General features: G+C 51.9%; 8 protein-coding genes across 8 annotated transcripts; 3 read left to right on the top strand and 5 right to left on the bottom strand.

Annotated features, from left to right (window-relative positions):
• Nucleotides 1–873: 873 nt before the first annotated feature.
• Nucleotides 874–1,689, bottom strand: A1O3_00373 (uncharacterized protein; the record flags this gene model as incomplete). The annotated part of the gene is made up of 1 exon (XM_007730523.1): nucleotides 874–1,689. The coding sequence occupies one exon, from the start codon at nucleotides 1,687–1,689 to the stop codon at nucleotides 874–876; it is 816 nt and encodes a 271-aa protein (XP_007728713.1).
• A 5,166-nt stretch (nucleotides 1,690–6,855) lies between these two features.
• Nucleotides 6,856–11,252, top strand: A1O3_00372 (uncharacterized protein; the record flags this gene model as incomplete). Its single annotated transcript, XM_007730522.1, has 3 exons — nucleotides 6,856–8,172; nucleotides 8,218–8,327; nucleotides 8,378–11,252. The coding sequence occupies 3 exons, from the start codon at nucleotides 6,856–6,858 to the stop codon at nucleotides 11,250–11,252; spliced, it is 4,302 nt and encodes a 1,433-aa protein (XP_007728712.1).
• Nucleotides 11,253–12,892: 1,640 nt separating this feature from the next.
• Nucleotides 12,893–13,919, top strand: A1O3_00371 (uncharacterized protein; the record flags this gene model as incomplete). The annotated part of the gene is made up of 3 exons (XM_007730521.1): nucleotides 12,893–12,962; nucleotides 13,025–13,742; nucleotides 13,823–13,919. 3 exons carry the CDS (start codon nucleotides 12,893–12,895, stop codon nucleotides 13,917–13,919), a joined length of 885 nt encoding a protein of 294 aa, XP_007728711.1.
• Nucleotides 13,920–15,725: 1,806 nt separating this feature from the next.
• A1O3_00370 (uncharacterized protein) lies at nucleotides 15,726–20,119 on the bottom strand (the record flags this gene model as incomplete). The annotated part of the gene is made up of 2 exons (XM_007730520.1): nucleotides 15,726–19,979; nucleotides 20,054–20,119. 2 exons carry the CDS (start codon nucleotides 20,117–20,119, stop codon nucleotides 15,726–15,728), a joined length of 4,320 nt encoding a protein of 1,439 aa, XP_007728710.1.
• A 573-nt stretch (nucleotides 20,120–20,692) lies between these two features.
• A1O3_00369 (uncharacterized protein) lies at nucleotides 20,693–22,198 on the bottom strand (the record flags this gene model as incomplete). Its single annotated transcript, XM_007730519.1, has 1 exon — nucleotides 20,693–22,198. The coding sequence occupies one exon, from the start codon at nucleotides 22,196–22,198 to the stop codon at nucleotides 20,693–20,695; it is 1,506 nt and encodes a 501-aa protein (XP_007728709.1).
• A 705-nt stretch (nucleotides 22,199–22,903) lies between these two features.
• Nucleotides 22,904–23,203, top strand: A1O3_00368 (H/ACA ribonucleoprotein complex subunit 3; the record flags this gene model as incomplete). The annotated part of the gene is made up of 3 exons (XM_007730518.1): nucleotides 22,904–23,031; nucleotides 23,082–23,131; nucleotides 23,184–23,203. The coding sequence occupies 3 exons, from the start codon at nucleotides 22,904–22,906 to the stop codon at nucleotides 23,201–23,203; spliced, it is 198 nt and encodes a 65-aa protein (XP_007728708.1).
• Nucleotides 23,204–23,340: 137 nt separating this feature from the next.
• A1O3_00367 (UPF0271 protein) lies at nucleotides 23,341–24,669 on the bottom strand (the record flags this gene model as incomplete). The annotated part of the gene is made up of 1 exon (XM_007730517.1): nucleotides 23,341–24,669. The coding sequence occupies one exon, from the start codon at nucleotides 24,667–24,669 to the stop codon at nucleotides 23,341–23,343; it is 1,329 nt and encodes a 442-aa protein (XP_007728707.1).
• A 455-nt stretch (nucleotides 24,670–25,124) lies between these two features.
• Nucleotides 25,125–27,051, bottom strand: A1O3_00366 (uncharacterized protein; the record flags this gene model as incomplete). The annotated part of the gene is made up of 3 exons (XM_007730516.1): nucleotides 25,125–25,450; nucleotides 25,505–26,368; nucleotides 26,418–27,051. 3 exons carry the CDS (start codon nucleotides 27,049–27,051, stop codon nucleotides 25,125–25,127), a joined length of 1,824 nt encoding a protein of 607 aa, XP_007728706.1.
• Nucleotides 27,052–27,886: the final 835 nt, after the last annotated feature.

The following is a 27,886-nucleotide window of genomic DNA, read 5'->3' as shown; positions in this document are numbered from 1 at the left end:
TACCTACCTACCTACCTACCTACCTACCTACCTACCTACCTACCTACCTACCTACCTACCTACCTACCTACCTACCTACCTACCTACCTACCTACGCACGGATGGTTACTCGGTACGGCGTGATTAGGTAGGTAGGTAGGTCGTCGTAGTCAGAAGTCGACCGGGCCTCCTGAGCCTCAGGCTTGAAACCTCTACTAGGAACCTCGCATATTATTAGTGCCGTATTCATTACTATACACGCGGATACACCTACCCTAGGTAGGTACTCCGTACATATACCTACTTTCCTGCACAAGGTCGTTCTAGTAGGTTTGCCGCCAGCTTTGAAACACAATGAGGAGGGCAAAATCTTGTTTTCTCGACTTCAGTCGACCCTTGGTCACTTCCCCAGGGCGTATCCGGCGCCTCAGTCTCACCTCGCCTTGTTACATCGCTACCTGTACCCTTGCTCTAGACGCAAACAAGTCCCTGTCACTGCCAGGAGTCGCAGCTCATTTGTAATTTGTAATCTGCCTCCCCGCGATCATTGTGAGCAATCCTCCCACAACTGCGGCCTCTGGTACTCCGTAGAGCCATATCATACATGAACAGAACCCACTTCGGGGTTGACGCCTTCCTGAGAATAGTATTTCGCTGTCACGATAGTAACCTCCCATTGTAGCCTCGCTTCGGCAGCCGCAACCTGTGGAAAAGACTTCCGTTTCCACATTCAAGTTGCTGAGCATAGTGGCGTCGGTATTTCTCTGCTCTCCGCGCCCTGCGCATCACATCTCATGAGATCCTGCCTCGTGACAAAACTGGTCTTGTATGCCTCGTTTCTATGCCCAAAGAGACCCATGATACGTCAAATTAGTGGTGTGTCACCAATGTCGGTCATGACTCCTCCACATCAGGGTTGGCAACAAATAACCTGACGCCCGGTTGCCCCATGCTCATTGTTCGCTCATCTACACTTCCTCTCCGTCGTAAATCATCAGCCTGTTTGACCTGCGCCATTGCTTGTTGAACTGAACTGGGCCCAGACATGTCCTTCAACTCGCCGAAAGAATCCTCGCTGGAGTGGCTGGCTGATCTGTCATTATCGTTGAAATAGTCACTGTTCGTTTTATTGGCGGAGAGCGCCGTTTCAGGGTCCTCGGGAATTCCATGACCAGGCGAGCCCTCCCCATTTGGAGGTGTGCTGGTACTGCTGAACCGACCTTGATCTGGCCTGGGATATCCGCTTCGGTATTTCGCACTGTTTGTGCTGCTTCGACCACTCCCTGTTCGAGCGTGTACCATACTGTTCTCACCTAGACTCTGGCCTTCCTCCTCATCACCTAGCATTTCATTTGCACTGAGTCGTAATGGCACGGAAGCACCGTTCAGGTTGGCAGGGACGTAGCCGGGGGCCTTGGGAACTCCTCCATGTCGAATCTTGCCCACGACTCCGCCAGAACTGATTGTGCTTGTCCGTCCTGACGATGTCAGACCTCGTACTTCGAGGGCTGCGCGCTGTTTGGCAGCTCTTTGTGCTGCCGCCAATCTGGGATCGATACTTTGTGCCCGATCGCACCAGACTGTGGCCTTTTGCTTCCGCATCAACGCGACGTAAGATGTGGGGCTGTTTGTAGATGTCGAACGACCTGATGTAGAACGGCGTGGCAAGCTTGTGGCAGAGGTGGTAGTTCCCTGTCTGTGCATATTCATATTGTTTGAGGGAGAAGATCGACTGGAATGTGAAGACGATGGGACCCGAGAATGGCCAGGACCAGCCTGTGTCGACGGAGAAGCAGAGGTCGAGAAGCGAAAGGGGGGCGCAGGGAGTGTACTGGAGGAGGTGCTTCGAGAATGTCGGTGATTGCTAATCGTCCGCACTGGCAGTACTTGAGTACTTGTAGTTGCAATGTATTGTCTTCCTGCTCGATTGAAACTGGCCGGAAGCGCCGAGGACTCTGACTGCGAGGGGCGAAGAGGTAAGGATGATGTCGGGGTGGGAGAAGATGTGTAATTGTAAGGGAGTGTCGGGTCTGGGATGGTCGTCCCAGTCACCGTCAACACGCTCATCGAGAGTTGTTGGTTCTTGAGGACGGGCGAAGCTGGAGGTGCGCAGTAGGTTGGGCTGCCCCCGAGGAGCAAGGACGGGGAAGGACGGCAGTGCGTAGAGGATGAGCGCCGGCTGCTGAAGCACCCTTGGACTCAGATCGGTGGGGATCGCTGGGTCCAAACTGCGCGTCAGTGCTCTGTAATAATGCTGGGAGCCAGGTTTGGCCGGGCGCCGAAGATCCGGGCGTGAAAATTGGCAGGTTGCAGGCAGATGATCACTGCAGGTAGTCTGATTCTGCACCGCAAAGCTGAGACTGAGAGTGTTGGGAGGACGGAGCGTGGAAGCGGTGTAAATGGGGATCGCTTGATGTCCAAGAGAGGAGGTTATCTAATAACTGGCAGTCTGGTGAAGCGTGTGAGCAAGCGAGCGGCGCCGCAGGATGAAGCGACAGTGACTGTCTCGTATCGCTAACCCCTCCCAGCGGACGATAATGACTGCTATAAATGATTCCTGAGGGTGCAAGGCCTTGCTCAATTGTGGGCCAGCACCTAGCAAGAGCAAGCCATGCGAGGGATCCCGTTGATAACTTGAGTCCGAGCGTCGACTTAGTGGACGAATGTCGAGGGGATAGGTAGGTAGCCTTGCAGACTCGCCGGGAGAGGACGATGTGATGGGCGTGGCCGGTGATTTGTAGGATCCCTGGTGGTGGTGACGACTTTTACTCAGGATCACTGCGGGCGTTTTGGTTTGTGCAGGTAGGCAATTCCCAACAAGAGCAGCAGGAGTAGGAGTACGGAGTATACAGGAGTGGGAGGTTGCAGTACCTACGGTACTCTAGTGTCTAATAAGAATCCCAAACTGCTCAGTTGCATCTATCTAGACAAAGCATGCATGGTTCATGAACGGAACATGAACGGAACGCTACAAGGATTGTTGCTAGACACTACACTATTGCAGGGACATGGATGCGGCGGGAAAAAGACACAGTCAAAGCTTAGGCGCAGGCGGCTTTCTTTTCCCGCCGTTTCTTCACAAGTCAGAGTGACTTCTCGATACCACATACCACCATACCACCATACAGTACCTCTCCACCTCTACCTCTCCACCACCACCATCGGTGTTCAACCGTGCCGACCAGACTTCTAAGTTCTGACAGGCGACAAACGTGATTCATTCCATCATTTCATCATTTCATCATTTATATTGGTGATTTCTACCCGCTTACTCCAGTGCCCCTGGCTTCTGTCAGGCGACCATGCCTATCGTCCAAGCTTCTCACTCGCTGCCGCCTCTGATGTTCATTCTCAGCTGAAGCCTCAGAGCCTGCGCCCCCAACCCAACCCGTCAATAGCGGCACCACTGTCCTTTCAGCTGTTTAACCATTTGCAGAGGAATGCGACCCCCTCAACCACTCAGGGATTATCTCCTGCTTCGAATTACTGAAACGGGTCATTTGTTTCTAATTCTGGTGTGGGTGCTCCCCAATGTAACTGGAGCATCTCCAATAATGTTCTGCAGTGTTATGTATGTCCCTGTCCTCCTCCTGCTCTCCAACACGATGCCTCCCTGCGCCAAATGCAAACCGTTCGCATCTCCTCTCGTATGTCCAGTGAGGAAGACTCCTAGATGCAACAAATGCCAGACGCAATCCGCCGCCAGACGGTGAATGGATCTACCTGCTAGCTTAGACAGATCATAAAGACTTTTTGAACACTGGAAAAGAGTGCAAAAGAAAATGCGCGGTATCCTCAGCTGAGGATGGCAAGATTGCAAGCTAAGTGGTTGATAGTATCCCCTCAACTGGAAAGGCCGAGAAGCGATCGAGATCGGGAGCTGCTGAACATCCGTCGAGTCCCGTGTTGCCCAAAATGTGGTCCCAACCTTCTACACATATAACCGCTTCTGTGCGTCACTTGGTCTCAGACTCAGCACCACTCAGGGACCTGCACTGTGCCTGCTTCACCTGCCCATCACGGTGTCTTAGGTGGCCAGCGTCCATTTGTACTACAAGGATCGCCCTGACAGCGTGACAGACATGGTCGGCTGCTGTAGATCGTACGGCAAGGGATCGCTCAGTACCTGATCGACCGGACAGCTGGAATGCCAAATACTCCGTCAGGAACTTTCCTGGATGAGAGGATCGCTTCATGTCAAATCTGGGAATGCCAATGCAGTGAGCTTTGCTTTGTCCAACTTAGAGCTGGGGTTATCCTGGATTGTTATGTGCTCATTTGGAATGAGCTCCCCTGTTCATTGTCGTCGAGTGACTCTTGTTGGGTCCCACCTCGCTTTATTAGGAGATGTATGTACGACCCCAGCTACCGTCTCCTTGGATTCGGAGGCGATCTCAGAAGTGGACAGTCGGTATCATTACACATGTCGAAAGCCTACCAAATCTCATACAGGATTTCTATAGATTGGGCCATCCAAGACACGTGAGACAAGTTCATTAAAGGCAAAATAAGGATCGAAGATTTGGTTTGGCGCCAAGATAGCATCACAATGCTTCCCCTACGGCTGAGATTCAAACGGATGTCTCGAGCAACCAGCAAAGTCAGGAACCGACAGATTTCAGCGCGACACGTATATGACCTGACACAGATGTCAGAACTGAGATCGTCCCACCTGGCTAAAGGGGGCTTCCTGAGATCTATCACATCACCATCCACGATCGTGCTAGGTTGACTTCATGCCTTGGTGTCAACGTATCAGCCAAGCCACACAACAAGCTGTAGATCTTGTTCCACAGGTTGTAGATGTCGAGTCGTCTCGACAACCAACTCCATCACTGTCACGGTCACGACTGGCGCGACATTCAAGACACCAAGCAACCGGGTAGATGGTAAGTAAATCGTCCCTGCACGATATTACTGCTTACCTGCTTCCAACCACTACCTCTTACCTTCATGAGATTGATCTCCGTTCCTCGAACAGCCGTTTTGTAATGAGCAATGCTAGATAGGCGACAAGAAAATTACGCCATATCGATACAAGGCATGCGCAAGGCTGCATTGGCCTGGAAGGTTGCCGGTCAGCTAGCCAGCGAGTGCGTGTCTCTGCAGACAGCACCAGCCGGGAGTACAAGTTGCTCAGTCTCACATCATGCTTCGCCGTGAGCTGACCTCAAGTACCAAGCGTTAGTGGCAGACGCAGTGGAAGAGTAATCCCAAACAGATGTTTCAAAGAGTGATCAAACGACCTACTCGAGTCTGAGTCGGAGTCGGAGTCGGAGTCGCAGTGCCAGCGCATCAACTGAGGTGAGTGGGGCCTGCAAGGACGGCAAAAGACTCATGCTGTCGGTGAGCGGTGCTTGCAAGGGACACATGGCAAGAGGATCTTCGGCTTCGAGATCGTTTAGCAACAAGGAAATAACCTATTGTCGAGTCAGTGTGAGCACGAAGCCTGACGTGGCCTCTTCTCCGAGGTCGATGGAGGACAGACCTTCGAGCCACGTTCTGCAGCATTTCTGCAACATTTCTGCAGCGCCACCTACAGCCGGGTGGGAGGTCTCTCGAAGGCATGATTGTTAGCTTTATGGTTGTTTAACACCCTGGGTTCTATACCCCTCAAGCGGCACCTAGGCTTAGTGTCATGCATGTAGGCGCGACACAGTCGATGTTGAGCGAGTCGGAGTCTGTCACCTTCTGGAGGCACTCATCAAAGCCTAGGGATCAGCCAGTTATACTCAGGAGACGAAGGCACAGCGTCTTATTGTAGCTTCTCTTGTACCACTCAGGAACTAGGCGGGTCGTGTTCTGGATGCAAAGTGGGCGATCCTCCGGGGACTGAAGGAGCGTGTTTCGAGCACCGCCATGCGAGGAAAAATCTAGGAATGTCGGCTCGGAGCGCAGAGAAGGGTCGCTAAGTTGCGGCTTGACAGCCCCTTGGACGCTCAACGAGTGGCGCTGAGCTTCTGCCAAAAGCCCTGATTAGCCTCAACTAATGCAGCTGCATATGCATTCGTTGGCAAAAAACGTCGTCAGGGTCTGCAAGTCATCAAGCGCTGTGCTGTGCTGTGCTGTGCTTTGTTCAACTCTTCTTCTCTGGCCATGCTGCATCGCTGGGTGGTAAGACGGTTTGGTCAGTTGGGCGCAGCCATGAATGGGTCTCACCGTGTCTGAAGCCTTTGTGGTGTATTCTTGTACTGCACGCTCGCATATTGTGCTTGGTAGTCGTTGTTGTTACCATCGTCGTTGCTACCGTCGTCGGCGGTGTTGGGTACTGTGCCTACTACCCACGAGCCTCCCCCGCATTTTGCAACTGCGCGACTGCCTTCCTCAGGTCACTTACTTCTCAACTGCTAGAGCGTGACCCCAGCTATCTTCTCATATCCCGTCTACCGGCCGAATCCTTTACCGCAGCTGCGCTCAATTGCAGATCACGGGTACAGATACTTACCTCCACGTTTCACGCTCCTCCTTCACACGGATTGCCCAAGAGGAAGCCCACTGCAACACCTGACAGGGTCCCAGAGAGACTCTCTCCCACGTTCGCTGCTACTCGCCTTTCTCTCGCTATCCCTGCGCTTCCGAAGCAATCCAAATTACTACGGCGCCAATGCAACATTGTACTGTTGAGAATCCTTCATTCCCGACCTGACTCTGGCAGTACGTGAGTCGACCGCGAGCGCAATCTGGAATGGAACTCTCCAGCGGATGACACAATCACCTGGGGCCAAGAGTGTTGTGGGAAATCCAGGTTGGTTCCCAGGCCCTTTTCCGGTCGTCTTAGATTACGTCTAGCTCTGCTCATACGCTGTGACAGTAACAGGTCCTCTTTCTCACCCGGCGCCTTATCCCACAGACAATGCGCAAGATCATGCCGAATCTATGTCAAGCCCTGAACCTCCAGAGCCTACCTCGCAAGAGGTTACGAAGGCCAGATACACCCCTAGCCAACCTTCTGCCAGCGATGGCCAGCAAAAGAGTAATAGGGAGGAGCCGGACACGGACAGGCCTCTAACGAGGAATGCCAGGAGATTTTCCGCTACGCCAGGGGAACCGATACCGCAGATGGATGGGACGAGCCGAGAAATCCCATTCGCGCATATGAGGGTGCATTTCGAAGACTTCGCGATGCAACTGCGACTGCATCGACACCACGAACACCGGAAACGTATACTTTCTCATCGCCGAAATCGATTGCAGAATGCTGTAGCTCTATCTGCCCGGCTTCACCGTGTAAGTTCCTGGGTACACGACGGCCTGGTCGAAATAACTCAACAGGCGGATGCAAGTGGATTTACACGCCTGCACCAGCACACGCACGATCTGGTCGATTTGTGCTTCTCCCATTGGAATCATGAGATCCAAGGTCAAGATCCCGTGTATACGTCAAATGCCTCCGTTAAGGAGCCCTTTCTCTCCCAATTACCACCCTCAGCGCAACAAGACTGTCTCGAATTTATTCAGACGTTACGCAACAACCCCCGGTTTCTCGTCGAGAGATTCAAAGCAATGTCTCCAGCACAGATTTCGTCTCTGTCCACATCTCCTAAGTTTCAGGAGCTCTCGGAATCTGTCCTGACTTCCTTGTCACAAAATCGCGGAAGAGCTTCGGTGAGGAAACGAGTCAAAGCCTATTCCAAAGACTTGGAAGACTACGCTTCTTCCTTTGAGCGATCTAACCCTCTGTCATTCCTTCTCCACAACATCTATGCACCTTATCAGGACGTCGAAAGTCCCGAGAGCAAACTCAGATTTGCGACATGGTCGACAATTTGCTCTAGCCTGATGGTTGAGTCTGCACATGCCTCCGACGCTCTTATGGGACAGGTCCTGAGTATGTTTGCAAGTTTGTACGAGTGGCAAATCAAAGACCGTTTGGAGTTGTTCCTGATGTCTGTCTTGCAAAGAGGTGCATTTCTAATCGACATCGTGGAAAACTCGGCAGCAGGCCCGCCGTCGAATCTCGGAATTCTCAACACATTCAATACTCCACAAGCCCATGAGTTTTTTGATGAATCTGTCAGAGAGCTGTTCGAAATCCTGTCCTGTGAAGGGGGTATGCCAATTGGCGCTCTTCATTTAGGCCGAGCCATCATAGGAAAGCTTCCCACGGTTGAGCTTCAGAGCCAATTCCGTGGTCATCTGTTCTTTCAATGGTTTCTCAAACACTTCCTTCGGATCACGATTGGCTACCCTGAGGTACTTGCTTCCCCCTTGCAAGGATCCGTCAGCTAACCTCAAAAGGATGAAAAAATGCTCCTCCAATTCCATATCAGTGATAGAGCAAGGTCGCATTTACTTCATCAACTGTGGGACCGTGCATGCTCTAGAGCAACTGATACTGTCAGTCCGATGTACGAATTACACCTTTCTATTGCATTGTCTAGCCGCTGACAATTGTTAGGCGTGCTCAACCAGTTGATCCTGTGATACAAAACTATGTCCTTGCGATGATCAGCCAACTTGAGGCAGACGAGCATTGTTTCGACCCATATCAAGGCAGCAGGTCCCCGAATGATCCTACGGCACCATGTGACCCTCCTTTCCTCTCCATATGTGCAGCCGATGTCGCACATGTTCTCGAGGCTCTGAGCCCTCAATTCATTCATACGTCAAGTCCTTATGATTCTTTTTTAAGTTCATCGCATTCGATCTTCAGGATGCAATACTCCCATGCTAGCAGTAAGTTCAACAACTTGCGGCGACGAATACTGGCCGTGATCGAGCCTGGGCACTCCTCCAAGAACATTCACCCTTGCCATGAAAATTGGGCGCAGCTCTCAATTTCTCCGGCTGGGGTGCTCTCTGCAGTTGTACCTGATGGAGCTTCAGAGGTCACAATGAGAATGGAGGAACTTGGGAATCTTCATCTCGCCGAAGAAGCCGCGTTTCGTCTGGTCGAAGGACGTTTGCGCTCAGACAGAGGGCAAGTTTTTGATATAATTCCCAGTACAAGGTCCAAGGCATCTTCCCTTGCCGAAATGTTCGCAGCAGAAGCAAGATCGGCCCATATCAAGACCGACAGCGTCACGGCGCTGTACTGGCAGGATGCCCTTGCATTCTTACGTCGACATTATCCTCTGACTGTATTGACAGAGGATGACACAAAGGTCCTTGGTCCCATTACAGAGAAACTGAGGAATGGTCAAATGCAAATTGCACTGGATTGCCAGAAACTGGAAGAAGAGGTTGCTCAACTGGAAACTTTGTACAACTTTGCAACAGCAAGGATATCGAAGCTTTCCGTATGGCTCGACAAAATCCGAGTGAAACTCTGGTATAAGATGGATGTGGTGAGCTCCGGCGCCTACGAAGATGCGAAGAATATCGCGACAGCACTGAATAATATGGCATTATCAAAATTACAAGGATATGTGCCGAGTCAACGAGGAGCAAATTCGCCAGAGGCTAGCCGGCCGGGTACCTCAGACACCTCCGCCTCATCGTTATTTGAGCAGCCTCGAATTGACACCATGAGTCTCCTAAAAGCCCCGGCCGAACACGGTGGGCCCAGGAAGCTTGCCGATGCTCAGATTGAGTTGATAAATAAATGGCTAGAACGCAACCACGTGGACAACTTTTGCAAAGGGGAGGAAAGAATCCATCGTTTCTGCATGGAGGTGAAAATGGCGATCAAGAAGCTCGTGGGGGAAACACTCAGCGAGAGCCCCGTATTGTGGTCGAGTGACCTTTTCACACGGGAAAGGAATCTTTTCGACATTCATGCCAATACAGGTTTCAGTGCCCAGCCAAGTACCAGATCTGCCAGTGTCTGGAGTGAACCCCTATCATCGAGCTCGTTTCCATCCAGGACGGGATTCTTCGGCTCACGAGCCTCGTTCTTCAGCCAAGGCTCAAGCAGGCTGGGAAGGGACTTGTTGGGGAGCGACCTGGCTTCGTTGATCAGCTCGCCAGGCCGGGCAACAACTGTGACTACCCTGGAGTCCGGCAGCAGCGTATGGTCACCTCCTCAATCAAATCCAAGATCGGTGACGTCGGCATCATCGTTGTCGAGACCAGGATCGATGTTGGAAGATCATGGATGGAATCGGCTGACCGACCACAATCGGCAAAAGGCCAATTTTCTGGATCAACTACAGCAGGACCTGGTCTGCCTGTTGCTGTCCGATCTCGGATGTCCGGTTTGGAGCTGTGGAAGCGAAACCGATGCTTGGATGGACACAATGCGGCAAACTGCGAGTATTGTGGAACGGCTAGAGCAGAGGGCTGTTTTGGCTCGACTGCATCGTAACGCAGACAGCCGACGTTCTGCTGTAACATCTGATTCCAGGGCCAGTATGAAGCGGTGGGGACGAAGCCAGAGCGCGGATGCAAATTCACAGCAAGCCCCGGGTCACGGCCGGACTGCAGATGCGCATCCTTTCGAGTCGTTGCTCAATTTCGAGGGCTCCCGTACTGACGCCGGCGAGTTTTCATACCACAGTGCATTCAGTGACGTGCTCTCTCGGGTGCAGAAGCATGTGGATCCTCACTCAAAACTAAAGGCCATCTACGACTTCAAAACTTTGTCTCAGGCCTTTCACAAAAGTCGAAGGTATCTGCCCCCAGCAGGAAACGAAATATCACGAGTAGACGGAGTCAATTCGGAAGAGCTTTTGCGACGACGCAGTCTGAACCCAAGTGTGCTATCGGCGAATCTCAGCCGGCATGAAGGGAAAGACGTCAAGACTCGTCCCTTTCAAACTGATAATGAAGACAATCTTACGACGCTCTTGAAACAACTCCTCTTTGCTCTGCAACCCAAAACCATCTTCCGAGACTTACAATACGTTGCTGCTTTTGTGTCTTCTCAAACTTTGGCAGATACCGAAGTGGGCCGAGCCTTTCTCCATGTCGGTCTCGCTGCCTTAGCTTGGAAGGATGAGGTGTGTCGAGGTATGGTGGACGTGGCGGACCGCATTGTGGTCAGAGACTCGATCAAGAGAGATGCTCGTGGACGCGAGCGTAACGAGCCATCGATCCTGAAGGCGATGGACTACTGGCTGATCGCGGCCCGGGAGGGCAACGCCATTGCCCAGCGAGAACTGGCGAGTTTATACCTCACACACCCAGAAGTACCACCTATTGTCAGTCTGCCTCTGGCACTGTCTTCGGAAATCTTCAAGAGTGAGATGATGTGGGAAGAGCACGAGGGGTCACGCCGTTGCAGGCAGTCGCTTTGCCTCGCGCTACATTGGATGCAGCAAGCAGCACAAAACGGGGATACAGTGGCGCAGACCAAGTTGAAGGAGCGCCGAGCGAACCGGTCCCTGCAGTAATGGCTCTGGATTTTCTTTTTCGTTTTCCTTTCCCCAGTTCGGGTTACAACTGTGAGCGAGGAAGAACGGGGCGACTTCCGAACTTGCGTTTTCTGGCGGCGAAACGGAAAGGGAGGGCTATGGCCAGGAACATTTTGCCTGCATATTTGATACCGTTCTGTTTGTGCATGGGAGGCAATGTGAGTGATACACGTGTACTTTGTAACGGAGGCAGATTGCTTTTTATTGATGAAAGAAAGCCGACATATGCATCACTACCGAGTGAACTCGTGGGAGGAGGGAATCGGAGGAGGGCGACCACTTGCGTCGACACTCTGTCCAAAGCATCAGAAGCTTGCCATGTGTGAGGCCCTGAGTTGTTCGGTAAAGAATTTGGGGGATAGTCTATGTACGTTTCTAGCAAGGATCTGAGAGTGTCTAGTCGTATCCAGGGCCAACAGATCAGGTGCTACTGCATGTCTCGTGAACAAATCATTCAGTGGATCCAGACTCAGGCACATGTCCCATTGACCAGAGCCGAGGGTAGCACAGCCTAGGCGGCTGGAAACTTTGCAAGCATGCATGCAAGGGGAGGGATGGCAATGCATGAGGTACAAATGACCATATGCATATGGTGGTGTAATATTGACCGATCGGGCACAATCAGGAGGGTCGGTCAATGGAAAGAGAGCCTAGGAACTGCTGGTTGTCAGCACGCGTCTCCCAACCAGCCACCGGCCACTGGGACTGAGGATCAGGAGGGCGAGATAGGAGAGATAGCATGGAAAGGGGCGAGAGACGACCAAACAAATAATGACGGTAAAGTGATGCTGACCATGATGAGAATGAGTAACTGGCCAGGTGGTTGCCGGGGATGCTGGTGACGGGCAAGAGGCGCAGGCAGATGCCAGACCCAGACCCAGAAAGAGAGCACCCAAGATACGAGTAGTAATGCGATCCAATGACGTCGACTGGCCCACGAAGGACCCAAAAGACCAAAAATAAAGAACGGGTCACCGGCTGTGCTGAAACACCCTGACAGGGCCAGGTCCGCCGCCTGCCATAGCAAAGATGCAGTCTGACAGGCTGCTGACCTGCTTGCCTGACAGCGCCCGACGGTTGTCACTTGTCATTTGCCGGACAGGCAAGGCAGGCGAGTAACGTGACCAGCCTTCCTTTCTACCTGCTCTTAACCTCTTCTTCCTCTCCCAAGCACATGCCGCTGCGCCTATGACAACATAAAGCACGATCCAAGCACTCTTTCCCCTTCACCCTCTACCCTCCAGTCTGGTGTTCATACAACGCCCATCTGTCACTGTCCACCGTCCGTTCGGATACCTCCTCCCGCACCGACGTACATCCCCACTTACTCTCCCGTGTACCCACCAACACCACCATCAATCACAACTGCGACCACGACATCACTGGTCTCCATATCTTCTGTGGTCCTTCGGTCCTCTTCTGTTTATACAAGACGCAGGCTTCTCGTCGCTAGCCTGGGTGTCCGTGCGTCGACTCGCGCTTTACTTTCAAGCTCCCCAGCCTGTTATCCTCCTGTGTCATCCTCCGCTTCTCCGGCCACAAACACATCCGACCTCTATCGCTTGCAGACCTATCCTCCATCGTAACTACTACTCTGATATCTTCTTCACACCATCAGAATGCCTGTCGAGGTCCATCATTCTCCTCCGCCCTTGCATCAACCGGGCTCGGGGAATATCCGACCCAAAGGTAAGTCGTGCTAGATTTGTCCAATATCTAGACGACATTCTTCTAACGGCGCTCTTTCTCAGGGATCTTGAAAAACCCCTCCTTTTCCTCCGGTAGTGGTAGACCAGGTTCGCCTCCCAAAGAGGAATTCCACTTTCCGCCCACTACTCCGCTCGACCCCCATGAAGAGAGAGAATTGGTCCTTCAAAACACCCTGCAGAATGCCGGCCACCGTCGGTCTTCATCCGCTGCTCGAAGAACCTCTGTTTCTCGCCGTCATTCGTCCGCAAATACTGCTCAAGGGGAGGATGAACAAGAGAAAATACGTCTGAAGTGGGACGAAGCCAACTTGTATCTCGCAGAACAACAGTCGGGCAACCGGATGAAAATCACGGAGCCCAAGACTCCTTATCAATATGGCGGAGCAATGGAGGAGGACGATACAGAGGAAGACGTGGCTATCGATCCCCGCTTTGTCAACGTGGATGAAGTCGATCTTGCCCTGGGCAAACACAAAAAACAGCGAGAAAGCGACATCCCAGGGCTGGAACTGGGCGACCCAGAAGAAGAATTCAGTCCTACCGCCATGACGGAGGATGACAGAATTGTGAGAGAGCACAGTCTTTCTCTCTCCAGGGAGGGCAGCAGAGAAAAACATGTTAGTGTCAGTGAGGGCAGTGATGGTGATGTGGTCAACGAGCAAGTGGGCATGCCGACCAGAGAAGAACAAGAGAAGCATCGTGCGTTTGAGGAGCGACGGAAGAAGCACTATGAGATGCGGGAGATCAAGAGTTTACTTGGGTATGTTTATCCCGTCCCTTTGAATCGCTGGTAGGCGACGCCCTGAACTATATCGAATACTGACAGTTGCGGCGCGATAGGCATCCCGAGGAAATGGATGTGGAAGACGAAGACGGCCCCGTTGCAGCTGCAATACCTCGAGATTTGCCCCAGAGGTCAGTCAACGGAACAAACTAGACCACCCTTGCTTGCACGCCTGCCGATGAGTCTTGCTGGACCAGCTGGACAAATAGTGACCGTGCAACCACGTCAAGCAAAGCAAAGACCCGTTCTAGGAGTTTCCTCGGACGGGGGGTCGGCTGGGTAGCAGGCCTTTGACACCAGTTGGCATATGATCTCCGAAGTAGCACGCGTTACGGTGACTCGAGAAGTCTCGTTTTCCTTTATTCGACCTCCAGCCAATCGATTAATCAAAATGCATCGACCCCAGATTTGTTCACACGACATGGTTTGAACGCATTACCGATACCGCAGCAATGCGACTCAAATTCGCCCCTAGCTTTTGTTATGATCTTACAGAGACCCCGGCGTTGAGCAACATTATCCGATGACGATGAGTTTTCTCATGTTTTCCTCACAAATCCCGATCAGTGAAGGTTGGTGGATGAAGATGTTTGAGCTGAGCAGACAGGCATCCATCACAGCTGTTTGAGCTGCATTTGCATCGACAGATGGACCTCTCTCAGGAGGTGGTTTGCGATGCATGGGAGGGACCGACAAATTCCACACGAGTGGCATGGCCTTAGGCAGTGCAATATATGGCGCAGCCTCATACGGCGAAGCGGTGCAGGATCATTCTTTCGAGTAGTTGATGACAGTCAGGTAGCCGGAAAGTCAAGAGGCCAGGCAAGTAGCGACATTACTCGCCATTGCTACCGACCCTCGGCTTGGAAAATCAAAGGAAAGGAAATGAAGTGAAATGAACGAAGAGACATATCAAGCACCCATCCATTCGGGGGTTTTCTGTTCCTTTGCTACTACTATTGGCGATACCAATTAGTGCCTGAGCTTTGGCTGTCTTGTGTTCCTGCGTCTCCATCTTGATCTACATCTGTGTGTGTGTGTGTGTGTGTGTGTGTGTGTGTGTGTGTGTGAGTGTGTGTGGTTATTGTTATCGATATCGCCTCGACGGGACGGGGACAAGGACTTGGATATCCCACTATATTATTATAAAAAAGCAACTATCGAGTATTGTCGTCTATATTATCATTATCATTATCATCATCATCTATCATCTGTCATGCTTTATCTTTTTGAATGCTGCTAAACTGTTTCCTGCCCGCCCCTTCTACCACTACTTATTGTGTGACGGCTATATACAACAAGTGGGTAATTCAGAACCCACGAGTGAATCAGTTTCTTCGTCCTTTTGGCGGCTGTCGTGTCGTGGTGGAACAGTTTAGGTCAACCGTGACAGTACGACTCATTGCTTGTACTTGAAAGAATTCATAATATCATCCTACTGAGCGAAGCCAAGTGAAGTGAAGTAGTATATACTGTATTTTATACTGCATTTTATATTAGATTAGATTATACCTTGCTACTACATAGAGGTATAGCAGATAGATAGTAGATAGATAGTATGCTGTCCCTACCTATCCGTCTTCGGCAAAGGGATTCAGCTCGGATTTGTGGTTTGTTGTTTGTTTTTCTTCTCTCTTCTCACCGCCTACCTGATCTGATGTAATGTGATGTGTAGGCTGTAGATCGATCACAATTCGAGATATCAAAGTGGATGGAATGGGATGGGATGGGATGTAATCCAATATCAATCAAGGGGAAGTAAGTCTTCATCTTCAACATCACTCGAGCTTGGATCGATCAATCCGATTGATGATGGGCAACAGACGCCAGCTAGCTGGGAGTGTTCTTGTTGTTGGGTTACTTCATGTCATCGATTCGATTCACTACATATTGAATTGACACTCGGTGGTTCATGCCCCGTCCTAACTACAATCCACGGGCATGGCCAGTCGGACCAGATCAAGAACCACCCATCCACAATTTGCCCAGAATCAGCGTCTGCACGATATCCTCGTTGCACATGACCTTGACCGCGGGAGTGGGAGTGGGAGTGGGAGTGAATGTTGGCATGGCTTGGGGTTCGTCGTTGTCGGGCTGCCCGTGCTCGCTATCATTTTTCCTTGATTTGGCCTTCTTCCGACTCTTGCCCTTGCCCTTGCCCTTGTCCTTGTGGTTCGCCTTGATGCCAGACGGTGACGGCGACGGCGATGGCGACAGCGGTGTCGGTGTCGGTGTCGATGTTGAAGAAAATGCAGAGACCATCGTTCTGGCCGCACTGGCGTCTCGATCGTCTACAAAAACCCATTTGATTGGGTCATCGCAGTCACCATCACCATTTTCTTCCACTTCCGCTCCCGCCGAACCCCTCCAATCCTCAAGCCTGATCTTTGCAGAGGCCACATCCGGTTCCAAGTCGATCTTCCCCGTGCCCAAGGCTCGGATTAAGAAGAGATACGGCCTCCTTCGGGCCTCAGCCTTGCCCTTGCCGATGACCATAATGACCCGTGATCCGCCTAAGATATCGAGTCTGGAGGCTATCATGTCCTTGACTTTGACCGTCATATTGGCGCTGTGCTCTGCATTCCGGGTATTTTGGATGGCTGTGGAGGCAGCAGTTAGGAGTCGTGATCTCGTCGCTCCGTCTAGTTCGGCGCTTTCACCGGCGGGTAATAAATAAGTCATCCAATCAACCAGGCAGTTTGACTGGATGCATGCTTCGACCCATTTACCGCTCAAACATGGGAGTCCGAGAGCCAGGGCTTGCATGTACTTCTCTTTGCGCGAGTGGCGTTCTGTCAGGAGGGCCGTGAAGGACAATTCGGCGAAATGTGGCTTCAGCTGTAACCCTGTCGAGTCTGGTTCGAGGAGATCCAGAAACGACTCTCTTAGAACAGTACCGCCGTGGGCCTCGATGAGTTCGACGAGTGTTGCTTTCCGCGACCGGTCCTCATAAGAGATTGCGAATGCCATGTTTGCAAACACTCCTTCGCTCAGCGGTGCAACTGGTAAACTGGCCGATGGTATTGATGGTATCATGTTGGCCACGTTCCGTCGGTTTCGTGAAGGGGGGCTGCTTGGTGTCGAAGGTCGTTCTAGGGGTGTCGAGATGCCCGGGGAAGAGAGGAGGTCTGCTGCTTTGTATTTATACACTCGATCGCGCATCTGTCCCCACATGTTGCTGTCCAAGTAAATCGCGGACACAGGTACCTCTTTGGCAATGTCAGTCGACAATCTCGTGGGTAGACTTTTGCGCTGCTTCGGTGCCACAAGGAGTGTCTTGTGCCCTTGTCTATCTGTGATGACATCAAGACGAGACTTCCCATTGTCCTTGGTAACTCGATCTTTGAACCCTCGTATCACATACGAGACTTTGGGAAAGCCTTCCATGTTGACTTTAACAAGATCTCCAACACGTAGATCTAGACTCCGAATGCCATACTCGTCAATCTCATCAGGGTCGTATCCTTCCCATTGGATCAGATACCGAGTATTGTGGGCATTAGAAGGACCAAGACACAGAGCAGGATAGTATGCGCGGGTTTTGCCATTGAAACATGCAAATACCATGTTCGGAGCAACAATTGTGTCGGGCACGGGAGGAATCGCTACCTTCGCCGTATTGGAGACCTGGCCCTCGCCCGAGGCCGCGAGTTCTGGAACCTCGTGGGAGTCTTCAGCCGCCTGTCTCCCGCGACTTACTTCTTCATTGGTCTTGGAGACGGAAACGCTCCCGGATGTCTTGAGGCGCTTGGTAAGTGCATGTTTGTCCTTGTTCTGGGGCCGTTCGAGGTCTTTGGCCTTTCGTTTCAGACCGGATGATTTGATCACTGGCACGGACTTCTGAGGAGGGGACGCGTCCAGGTCCCATGGCGAACGTCTGGGCGTAGAATGAGGCGCATGGGCGCGAGATTCTGAAGTAGCGATGAGTCTGGGGGAAGAGTTCTTCTCCTGTCTTGGGTACGTTGATGAGGATAGCCCAGATGTAACCTGACAATCTGGAGCAGTATTCTTTAACTCAAGGGCGCGGGGACCTGTAGAGCGCTGACCACGTGCGTGCAGTGCAGACTCGGTAGGATCCAGACCATGTGGCTCCTCAGCATTCTGACTCCTCTCTGGAGGATGGGATTGTGCTGGAGCGGGCCTTGGTTCCTCTACACTCATCGGGTGAGATGTTGCAAACTTTCGCAAGGGGCTTTGAAAGTTCGGATCAAGCTTGAGAGCATCATTGACACTAAAGCTCACCTGAGACTTCGGAGGCGAGGGTGCAGCTGCAATCTCAGCCATGAGTTTCCGTCGGCGGCCTGGAGGGGTAGTAGCAATTGGAGGACTGCTCATGTCGACCGGGCCTGGGTTTGAAGATGATGGCGGCAGCCGAGATTGGGCAGTCTCATATTGGCCACGACTGTCAAAACTTTGCTGCTTTTCCCCCGGTCTTGTCGAGCCTTTGCTATTTTGACATTGCTCGTCAGAACTGGTTTCCGGTATTGTGCTGCCTGGATGTAGATGCGATGAAGACCCAGGAAGGGCATGATCAGTGGCTGCGCCTGCCGCCTTCTCGTCGCTCCGGTCAAAGGCACTGTCCTCGGCAGCAAGCTCCATTACCGGGACTCTAGCGGGCTGTAGAGAAGCGGTCGGAGATTGTGGAACAAGATCAACGTCTGCCTCAATGTCGATGGATTTCAATGTTGGATGATTTCCTCGGCGCAGCCTCAGGGGTTGTGATGGTTGGGAATCGGACACAAGGAAAGGCTCTGAGCTGTAAGGTAGTGCTGATCCCTCTGTACCAGTTACTGCTCGTCCGCGCCTAAGGGAAGGGCTATCCTGGACTTGAGAAGGGAATTCTGTCGTGACGCGGATGAGTCGTGCAGTAGTTTCAGGAATTTGGCTTCCGCTGTCAGAGTAGTTCTCCTTGTCCTCATCTTCAGACATGCCGTGCCCTTGACTCGACCGCGTAACAGCAACCTCATCGTTATCCTCTTGCTCCGTTTCCACCTCGCTTTCGTTGCCGGGATTTCCATGGACTGGGCGGGTCGTGCTTGAGTCGCCGTGAATTTCTACATGCCGTGCCGTGTGAGTACTTTGAGGTGAGCCACGAGTTGGAGACCGAATTGGGGACGATTTAGATTGCGATATCCCTCGCCCAGATCCTTTGGGAGGGGACGACAGCCTCTGGAAAGTCGCTCGCCTCCGCTGCTCGATCTGCCGTTGTCTCCGATCCCTAGCCACAGAGCTGGGTTCATCGTCAAACCCGTCATCGGAGTCATCTTCTTCGTCTGCAATTCTCTCCTGTTGCTTCATGAAGGCCATGCGTTCCCGCTCAGCTTGCGACTGTTTTGAAGAAATATAGCGTGCCGCTGGTTCCGTAGATGCTCTTTGAAATAAAGCGACGATAGGCCGCATAGGGGAGGAGTTCGTAGCAGTCACAGGACGTGGTTGCTGTTGTATGTTTGGAGACGGGCGGTCAGACCGTAAATCTCCATGTGTGTCTCCGACAAAAGGTGAAGTGTTTGCTTGTGTTGCCGCAAAAGCCTGGCTCAGCCCCATCACCCGTGCATCATCATCAGCACCACCTCGCAGCAGCGGATTCCGAGGTAGTGCAGGACTGTCAACCGTGTCTCCATTGTGCCTCCTCTTTTTCCCAGCAGTAGCCGGAGTCTTAAAGCGTTGTGATTCAGGAAACTGAGAGAGCGCACGTTGGGTCTGGGTAGGTGAAAAGTCGACAGGATCTGAATCGATCTCTTTGGCCTCTTCTAGCTGCAACAACATACTAGACGCAATGTCGATATAGCCTTCGTCGCCTTCATGTAGTGTGAGCTGTGTCTCGACCCCTTCTTCCTGATCCCCATCCTGCACTTGGTCTTGCTGCTGTTTTGCACTTCGACTTCGGCTGTTCAGAATACACTGAATATGTGAAGGAGACAATACCTGTGTTGCTGTATCACTGCCCTGACTGGCCATCTTCTGTGCAATAGAGATGGCCTTGCTTAGCGCATGAGCAGGCGGAAGGGGATCAAGTTGACTTTCAAGGTCGGCATCAGATGGTTGTTGCAATTGCGAATCGGGAACAGTGCTCGCAAGTTCAGGGACACTGTTCGGCAACGTTGTGACGGTCGTCACTCGTGTGGCAGGTTCTATGGGTGGTAACTTTGCATATGCGGCCTTGATTGCATCCAGCTGCCGTTGTCTGATCAGCTGGCTGTCTTCTGAATCCGACTGTTTTGTGCATTGCGCAATTAGCGTCCGTCACGGTCAGGGGTCAGGCCAACCAGGGTACGGAGGAATCCCACCTGGAGTGATTGGAGAACTTGACATTTCAGGCCTGAAATGTCAAGACTTTCGCTCTCAGTCTCCATGAATGTACATGAATCCATGAGGCGGCGGCTATCTAGCAAAGAAATTCGAATTCACGAAACTTGTATCAGCGTCCATTGCGCGAGCCACTTTACGCGAGCCCAGGTCGCGTTGGAATCTGCGGGGACGCTTGCTACCAGTACTCCCACTAGACTGAATTAGGCTAGAGTTAATTCACTAGTAGCATATTGACAAGTGGCAGTATTCATCACATACTAGAGGTACTATACTACATGTACTATGTAGTAGCGCATCAGAATCTACCTTCTGACCAGAGAAAGCCAGATATAGAGCCTGTGGTCCGACGTCGCCTCTGTAAAGGACTCGGAACGTGGGACAGACATGAAAGGCGTTTGCTGCTAATAGCAGAGAAGTATCAGCACATTCTCGCAATTGAACTCGTTAGAGCTGCCAAAGATGAAAAGATAAACGAAGGCGAGCTGTCCTATTCCCGACACACCATGCTCTGCAGATATTGACACATGTACATGTAACAACCCAGGAGTCCTTGCGCTGAGCAGATACGCCAACCCCATCCTAATGATCATAACAAGCGTGGAACTCATTAAACACGATCAATCTCGACTTCTGTTTGGTGTCCAACGCCGTACATTGATGTCTCGAATTTTGTAACGTGAAAGAAGGTGTCCGATGTCAATATCCTTACTTTTCTCTTCGCTCTTCACAGGAGGCGGGATATCGACATAGCACAGAACCAACTGTTTGTGCACTTGTGCCTGAACGCGATTTATTCCATGCAACCACCACCAAGTCTTCTTGGTTTTGTTTCCAATCATCTTTTTCAGCTCGGCCGATTCGGTCCAGGAAGGATGAGTGTACGATGGGACAATAACGACAGCAAATTCAGCGTGGGAGAAGGCCGGGCCTCGGTTGTACAGTAAGTAATCAGTCGAAAATTTGACGCCTGACCGCACGACCCAGCCGAGCGAGCGATAGTGATGGTATGCAACATAGGACAGCACGAAGGGGTCGTCGGGTTCGGCAGGGACGGACAGAGACCGAGGTGGATGATATGCATGTCGTCGGAAGAGGGATAAGAGAGAAGAGGGAGGCAGGATTGCATCGCTGTCATCACAATATATCTGAAGCACTCCTAGACCGTAGGAGAGAAAGAATGCTTCCTCCAGAGACAAGGTGAGGTGTTCCTGATTTTCTTGGGTTTCTTGCTTTGGTGTTTCCTCCAAGTTCTCGTCCTCAAGCGTGGATGCCCCCGGACTTTTGATTGGTGAGATAACAGGAGAGCTAAGATCGAACTCCCTTGCCTCGATTGTGGGCGAAAATCTTACGGTTTTGGTACGCTGCAGTTGTCTGGCTGGCCGTCCACCAGCCTGACTAGCTTCAGATGAGGTTGACGTGGGCGGAGGGGTGGGAAGTCCGTTCGCCTCAAGCGCCTGCTTCCACTTGTTGAATTCGAGGATCGAGCCATTCCCCTTATCTTCCTCAACCTCGGGGGTGATCGTATCACTGGCCGATTCCAAGACACTGGCAATGTCGTTGAAATCTCCCGCGTTGGTCTTGAGGATATTCTTGGAGAGAACGCCGTTCATATGGGCACTGACTTGAGTTTCCTCGGCCAGCCTCCGGTCTATTTCTTCCTGTTCCTTGCGCGCTCGTTCTTGCTTGAGTTGCCTTCTCTCCTGTCGGCGCAGATTTGTGTTTTCTTCTGCTGTAACTCCTTTCTTTCGCCGATTCTCTAGCCAGGTTGGCTCACTTCTGCTTAGGCTACCTTTCCCGAAGAAGCCCATCTCCCATAGTTTCCGTATTGCCTCCGTATCGGTGACGTGGATCGACGACGTAGCTGATGAGAAGTAGCCATTGTATGTTGGACGGGCTGGCGGAGAGAGTATTTGAACGAGATAGGATAGAGCGATAGCCACTAATGACAGGGGATTGTGGGGAATGAGGACAGGAAGGGGATGAACTTCGACGGGCAGAAGGTTTCGATGTATGTAGTTGTAATTCGGCCGACGCGGACGCTTTGGAGGTTTAGAGGAGCTCAGCCTTGTCGACGCAGCCGCACCTGGCGTTGACGTCGTCGCGGGAGCGGGGGCAACAGACATTATGAGTACATTGCATGGACCGTACTATGAGACTTGGGTCAGCCAGGTGATGGTTTGAGGATTTCTGCGGAAAAAGTAACAGGCAATAATCAATCCATCAGATACCGTTGTAGTCTAATACAAAGGCCCACACAGGAGGAAGCTGAAATCAAAGTGCTACCTCCTAGGCAAACGTAAATGGTCATCATCGGAAAGAAGGGAAGACGTGGTATGATTCAGCAGATTGGGCATACTTACGTCGCATCCGAGATGCTGGAGGTCGAAAGGAGTCGTGTGTAAGGCCGCACGGCCGGAGTTCGGGGCCAATGGATTACCTCACATTGCACAGCGCCATCGAGCAGAACGGTAGGATAACAGGCGACTTCCGGCAGCCAGAAGAAGGCGAATCGAGTGTGTTGGTGCTGATGGTGACGGTGATGGACAGGTCGAGAAAAAAGCACCGAACTCTCCCACGGACGTTGTTGGGCTACGCTTTTTGGCCTGGCGCGGGGAAATTTTTCGGGCTGCAATTCTCGTTGCGGTTTGCCGAGTGTGTCTTCTCCAACCACATCTCTGCAATTTCATTCCTGTCCACGACCACGAGAACAATCCGCGACAAACAGTGTCGAGAACCACCCTTGCGAAGCAGGTGCAGACCATAGCAGCGAGCGAGCAGACGAATCCGAATCCGAATCCGTGGATCAGCGCACCCGGCCCTACAACAACATGCATTTGATGTACACGGAAGACCCGGCCACGGGCAATAGGATTTACACGCTGAAAAAAGTCCTCGATGGCGTGGTCACCAAGTCCGCGCACCCTGCTCGATTTTCGCCGGACGACAAGTATTCGAGGTGAGATTGCATAGCCTTCGGTCTGAGGGATCTATCTAACGTATTTATAGGCATCGAGTCACCTTGAAAAAGCGATACGGACTTCTCCTTACGCAACAAAGTAGGCGACACGCTGCAAAATCTTCCCGAATGTATGAGCTAATGTGTCCTAGAAAATGAAGCCAAAAACTGAACAAGGGGACTTCACAAGGGGAACAAGGCGGACAAGGCGGCGTGTCGGCGTTCTGTAGAAGCCAGGGGAAGGATACCCAGAAAATAATGTGCTTCAAAGACAGGCTAACTGATCTATTGGAAAAAGAATGTCCTTAACTATCGCTTTCGAGAATTAATGTTCCGGCCAGCTCCAACTCGTGGCCTTCCCGATGTCTGGCCTCTATTTCCCGTGAGGATGTTCGGAAGCGTGTCCTCGTCCATAAGATCTTTTTCTTTCGTTCTCTTCATCGTGGACATGGCCCTCACATACTCTTTCTGATCTTCGGCCAGAATCAAATCACTGCCCCAACCACCTTGTCCGCCACCCTGTCTCGGCCCTTTCCACTTTTGATTGGAACTTCCCCCGACAGGTTTGGGCATCGAAAACACATTCCCTTTGTTGTTCCACTGCATGTTCGCTTTTAGGTGCAGCTTGATCTCACCCTTATCATTCGTGGTGCAGCTGACTCGAGTCAAGGTTGGCTGGCCGCAGCGAGGGCAGAATTGTTTGGCCATGTCCTTGGTCGTGCAGAAGCAGCCGTGGCATCTCAGCACAAATTGTTTGACTTGTGAGATTCTCTGACAAGTCTTGCTAGACAATAGATTCAAGTTCATTTGGAGCAAGACGTTCTGCATTGCAAAATCGCCGGTCATTGTGGCGACTTGTAGATGCTTCGTTTCAGCAGGTGATTTCGTGCTCGCCACTTCGTCTTTGGCTTGCTGCTTCTTGATGTTCGACGGGGTAATCCACCCTCCTTCATCATCGTCGTCAGATACTTCTATGACCTCTGGGACTTGATCAGTCGAGTTCTCCCACGTTGACAATGGTTTGCCGGTAGGCTCGTCTCTCTTGGCGTCTGATTCGATAGGCTGCTCAATCTGTGTCTCGTCTTTTTGCACTTCTGGATCTTCGAGAGTAATACGGTCAATCCTGTGCTCAACTGTATGTTCAACGTCTCTGCTCTCATTACCATCATTGGCAGTCACAGATTGCGCGCCTGTTTCTTCTTGTGCCTGAGGCTCTTCGGCGGTTCTCTGAGGCGGGCTACCATTGAGACGCTTCTGCCCCGGAACCGCTCGTAACCTCCAATCCCCGCCGTTGCGTTCACACTCCAGATCGTACGCTAATGCCAGAACCTCAAAATCAGTCTGACTGAGGACGGCAGCGTCTCCCGTTTTACGTGCGAATTCTTTGACTCGTTTCACACTTTCCGGCTTCGGTGACCGAATGATCAGAAATGGCTTGTATAGAGTCTCGATTCGTGCTCGCGCTTCCTCGCCACGTATCTCGGCGACCACTGATGGCGTCGTAACGAGAACGTGTCCGTTTGCAAGGAGTGTGGATATGCCGGGGGTGTTGAGTAGGAGGGGCGAGGAGTCGAGGATGATAGTGTGCACCGCTTTACTCTCGGAATCAAGAGTCTTCGGGTCAAGGGAATCCGCCATATTGAACAATCGTGACTGCAAGGCAACGTCGTGGATTGTGACTACAAAATCGATCTGAAGGCGAACGCAGGACGAAGACTAACGCAGGACGAAGACTTGGTTGCGGGAAAAATTGCTGGAGAATCTTATCTTATCTCTTATCGTCGTCATTTCCACTAACCACCTAATTATTCAACCTTAGAAGCTCTGAGGGCCTTAAGGAACCCCTTCTGTGACTTATATGGGCGCCAGTACTTCCTGACTTTCAGGCTTACAACTCTCCGTGACGAATATATGCGGTGTTTCTCAAGGAGAACTCAGGCTGTCTTCGCAGGTTCTGCTCAACGCGAAGCATAAGGCTGCTCTTTCTGATGATCTACCCAAGTAAGGCCTACTAGCTGGAGAAATGCACTCTCAGCGTTCAAACGACAGCCCAACGTCTAGTATGACTGCTATCAGCGATGAACCGTGTCCATTCATCTAACCATGCCAGAGCCCATCCTGGGCATGCTCTGCCTGCGAAACTCCACTTGACTTTGTCTTCGAGAGTTCAGCGAGCGCGAGGCATTTGTACTAGTCCGCGACATTCTCCGGGAATCAGAGGTGCCAGAGACGGATGGGAGATAGGATATACGTCGATTCTGGTTGTCGGCGCGAGCATTTGCCAGAGACTGGGCGAACGGCGAACGCTGGCGAAGAGCTGGCCCATACCAGTAAATGACGTAAACAGCGACCACGAGGATGGTGGCAATGCAGGCGAGAATGGTCACGGCGTAGTTGAGATGATAGCGACCACCGATGTCTGCATATGCAGTCAGTCCGTCTGAAATCATATAGGGACGGGATAGAAACTTACTCTCCATGAACGGTGTGGCAGGAATCGTGAGGACACCAGCCAGGAAATCTCTGGACCAGCCATTACCTCCTGTAGCAGAGGCAGAGTACGGACCGTAGGCGCAGATCATGTAGTCGATAGTTGCCATGTAGATTGCATAATTTGCAATGCCGACAAGGCTCGCAAACACCATCGAGCCGATCCAGTGGATCGGTGGCCCTTGAATAGTCCAGGCAAACCCGAATAGGCCAATGGGAAGGGCCGGGGCGGTCCAGAGCAGCCACCACAATCGTGATTCATATTGAGCCTTCTCATCGCCCGGCTTGGACCTTCTCTCGTGGATATTCCGCCTAATTGCAGGGATGAATGAAAGCCAGGCCAGGCCGTAGCCGATACCCAGTGGGATAAAGGCCAGCCCGACTGCAAACGTGGCAAAGTTCCATTGCGCGTACACCAAAGAGAATGACTGGATAAACATGAAGATGAGGGCATCACTGAACCCGCTGAGAAGTGAGAGCGTCAGGACGATTGGCTCCGTGAGAAACATCTTGAAGGGTCTGATCCATGTTATGAGGATTTCTTTGACAGAGAAGCGGTCGCGGAATGGCTCGAGCTCGTTGGGGCCCCAGATATTCTCACCAGTAGCCTTGCGTCTCTTCTTTGCTATTCTGTCCATGAGAATGGTGGAACGAGTCTCTGGGACGAGGAAGAAATGGCATATTTGTACAAATCCGCCGAAGATGAGTTGGATCCAGATGGTCCATCTCCAGGCGAGATACTGTTCCACGAAGCCACCGACGATCGGGCCTAGGACCGAGCCGAAGACGGACGAGAACACAACATAGGCAACGGCGTATTGTTGTCCATCTGATTCCCACATGTCCGCTAGCAGAGTGTTAATGTCTGTACGCATGGGTTGGCGAGTCCCACTCACCGATCATTCCTAGCGTGACGGAGCCTCCAGCAGAACTCAGCCCACCAAGAGCTCTTCCGACCATGAGAGATGCAAAATTGGGTGCTAAAGCCACGGGGAGCTGCCAAATGTTGACCAGGGTCAAGGAAGCCTGTAGAATCGGCCATCGGCCAATTTCCTCGCTCCAGGGAGCCCAGAGCTCACAGCCAAATGCATATAGAACCAGAAAGATCATAGCGCCACACCGAGCAGCTTGAGCACTGACATTATATTCTTTAGAGATGCCACCCAGGCCGTTCGAATATAAACTGGTGTTGAAGTTCATGGAGAGTTGGACGAGGAAGATGACGGTAAGGATGGTCCATTTTTTCCATGAGGGAAACGAGAAGCCTAGCTCACTGTAGCAGTCTTCCTCGGTGATTTCAATCTTGTCAAAAGTTTCCGGCTCAGGCTCAGAGTCGTGTTCAACTTTCGCTTCTGGCGCGGCTCGACCGACGGGCTCTGTCATCTGGGTGGCATCGTGTTCTAGATTCGTGGTAGAAGAAGCCTTCTCCCAATCACCATTGTCGTCTCTGGATCCGTTCGAGGGTTCGGGGTCCGAGGGAGTGTTGAAGTTGGGAGTGTTCAAAGTGGGTTGTCGGTCGGCAGGAGCCATATTTGAGACTCTAAGATTGATGTACACGTATGCGTAGGCTCTGGCCACATATGGAAACGTTTGAACACAGGGGAAGTATAGGGATGAGAAAGGGGAATACAACCTCTTGCGCAGAAACCAATATACGTTCACTTGCGGTATGCCTGAATAATAAACAGCGGCGAAAGTCAGCACGGCCGTCATGCAGGATGTGCTATGATATCAACATCTCCATCGCGGCTGTGGTGGTGGAGTCGGGCGTTGCAATGGGTATCCCGACCCCAGTAAAAGTCGCTCTGTGGCTGCACGATGACGATGGGGGGCCGAACCGGCCTTCGGCCTTCTCTTTCCAGAGTAGGTCAGCGCGGCCTCGAAGTAGCGAAGGATACCAGGCCCTTTGCATGGATTTCATCTCTGGGCCATCGGGCGGAAGCTATGAGCAACGCCCGGAAGGTTGTACGTGTAGGAGGAGAAGGGGGGCATAAGAGGAGCTCGCGGCGGTGCCAGCACGTCTGGGCGTGTGTCCGTGTGTCCAACTCGACCTTTGTTCCGCTCAATAATTGACATATTGGCGTGCGTGATGAACTGGTACTCAGCAGACATCTGCCTGTGTACGGAGTACATACGGATACATGCCTACCTTGGCTACCTTAGGTACCTATTGAGGTCCCCCGGTGGTCCGGCGGCAAACAACAGTAAATCATGACGTAAGGCGGTTGTACTGTAGCTGGTAGCGTGAGAAATTTCTGGGACGGTTCTCGATCAGGGTATCGCGCGACGGGTAGTAGTGGAAACGCCCCAAAGCACGGATGAGGACTATCCCGTAGCACACATATGCTGTAAATAGTAAATACCG

The sequence above is a fragment of the Capronia epimyces genome, assembly GCF_000585565.1.
Source record: "Capronia epimyces CBS 606.96 chromosome Unknown aczIQ-supercont1.1, whole genome shotgun sequence".
In the NCBI taxonomy this organism is placed as follows: Eukaryota; Fungi; Ascomycota; class Eurotiomycetes; order Chaetothyriales; family Herpotrichiellaceae; genus Capronia; species Capronia epimyces.
Note: the sequence above shows the minus strand (reverse complement) of the source record. Positions and strands in the feature narration are given on the sequence as shown.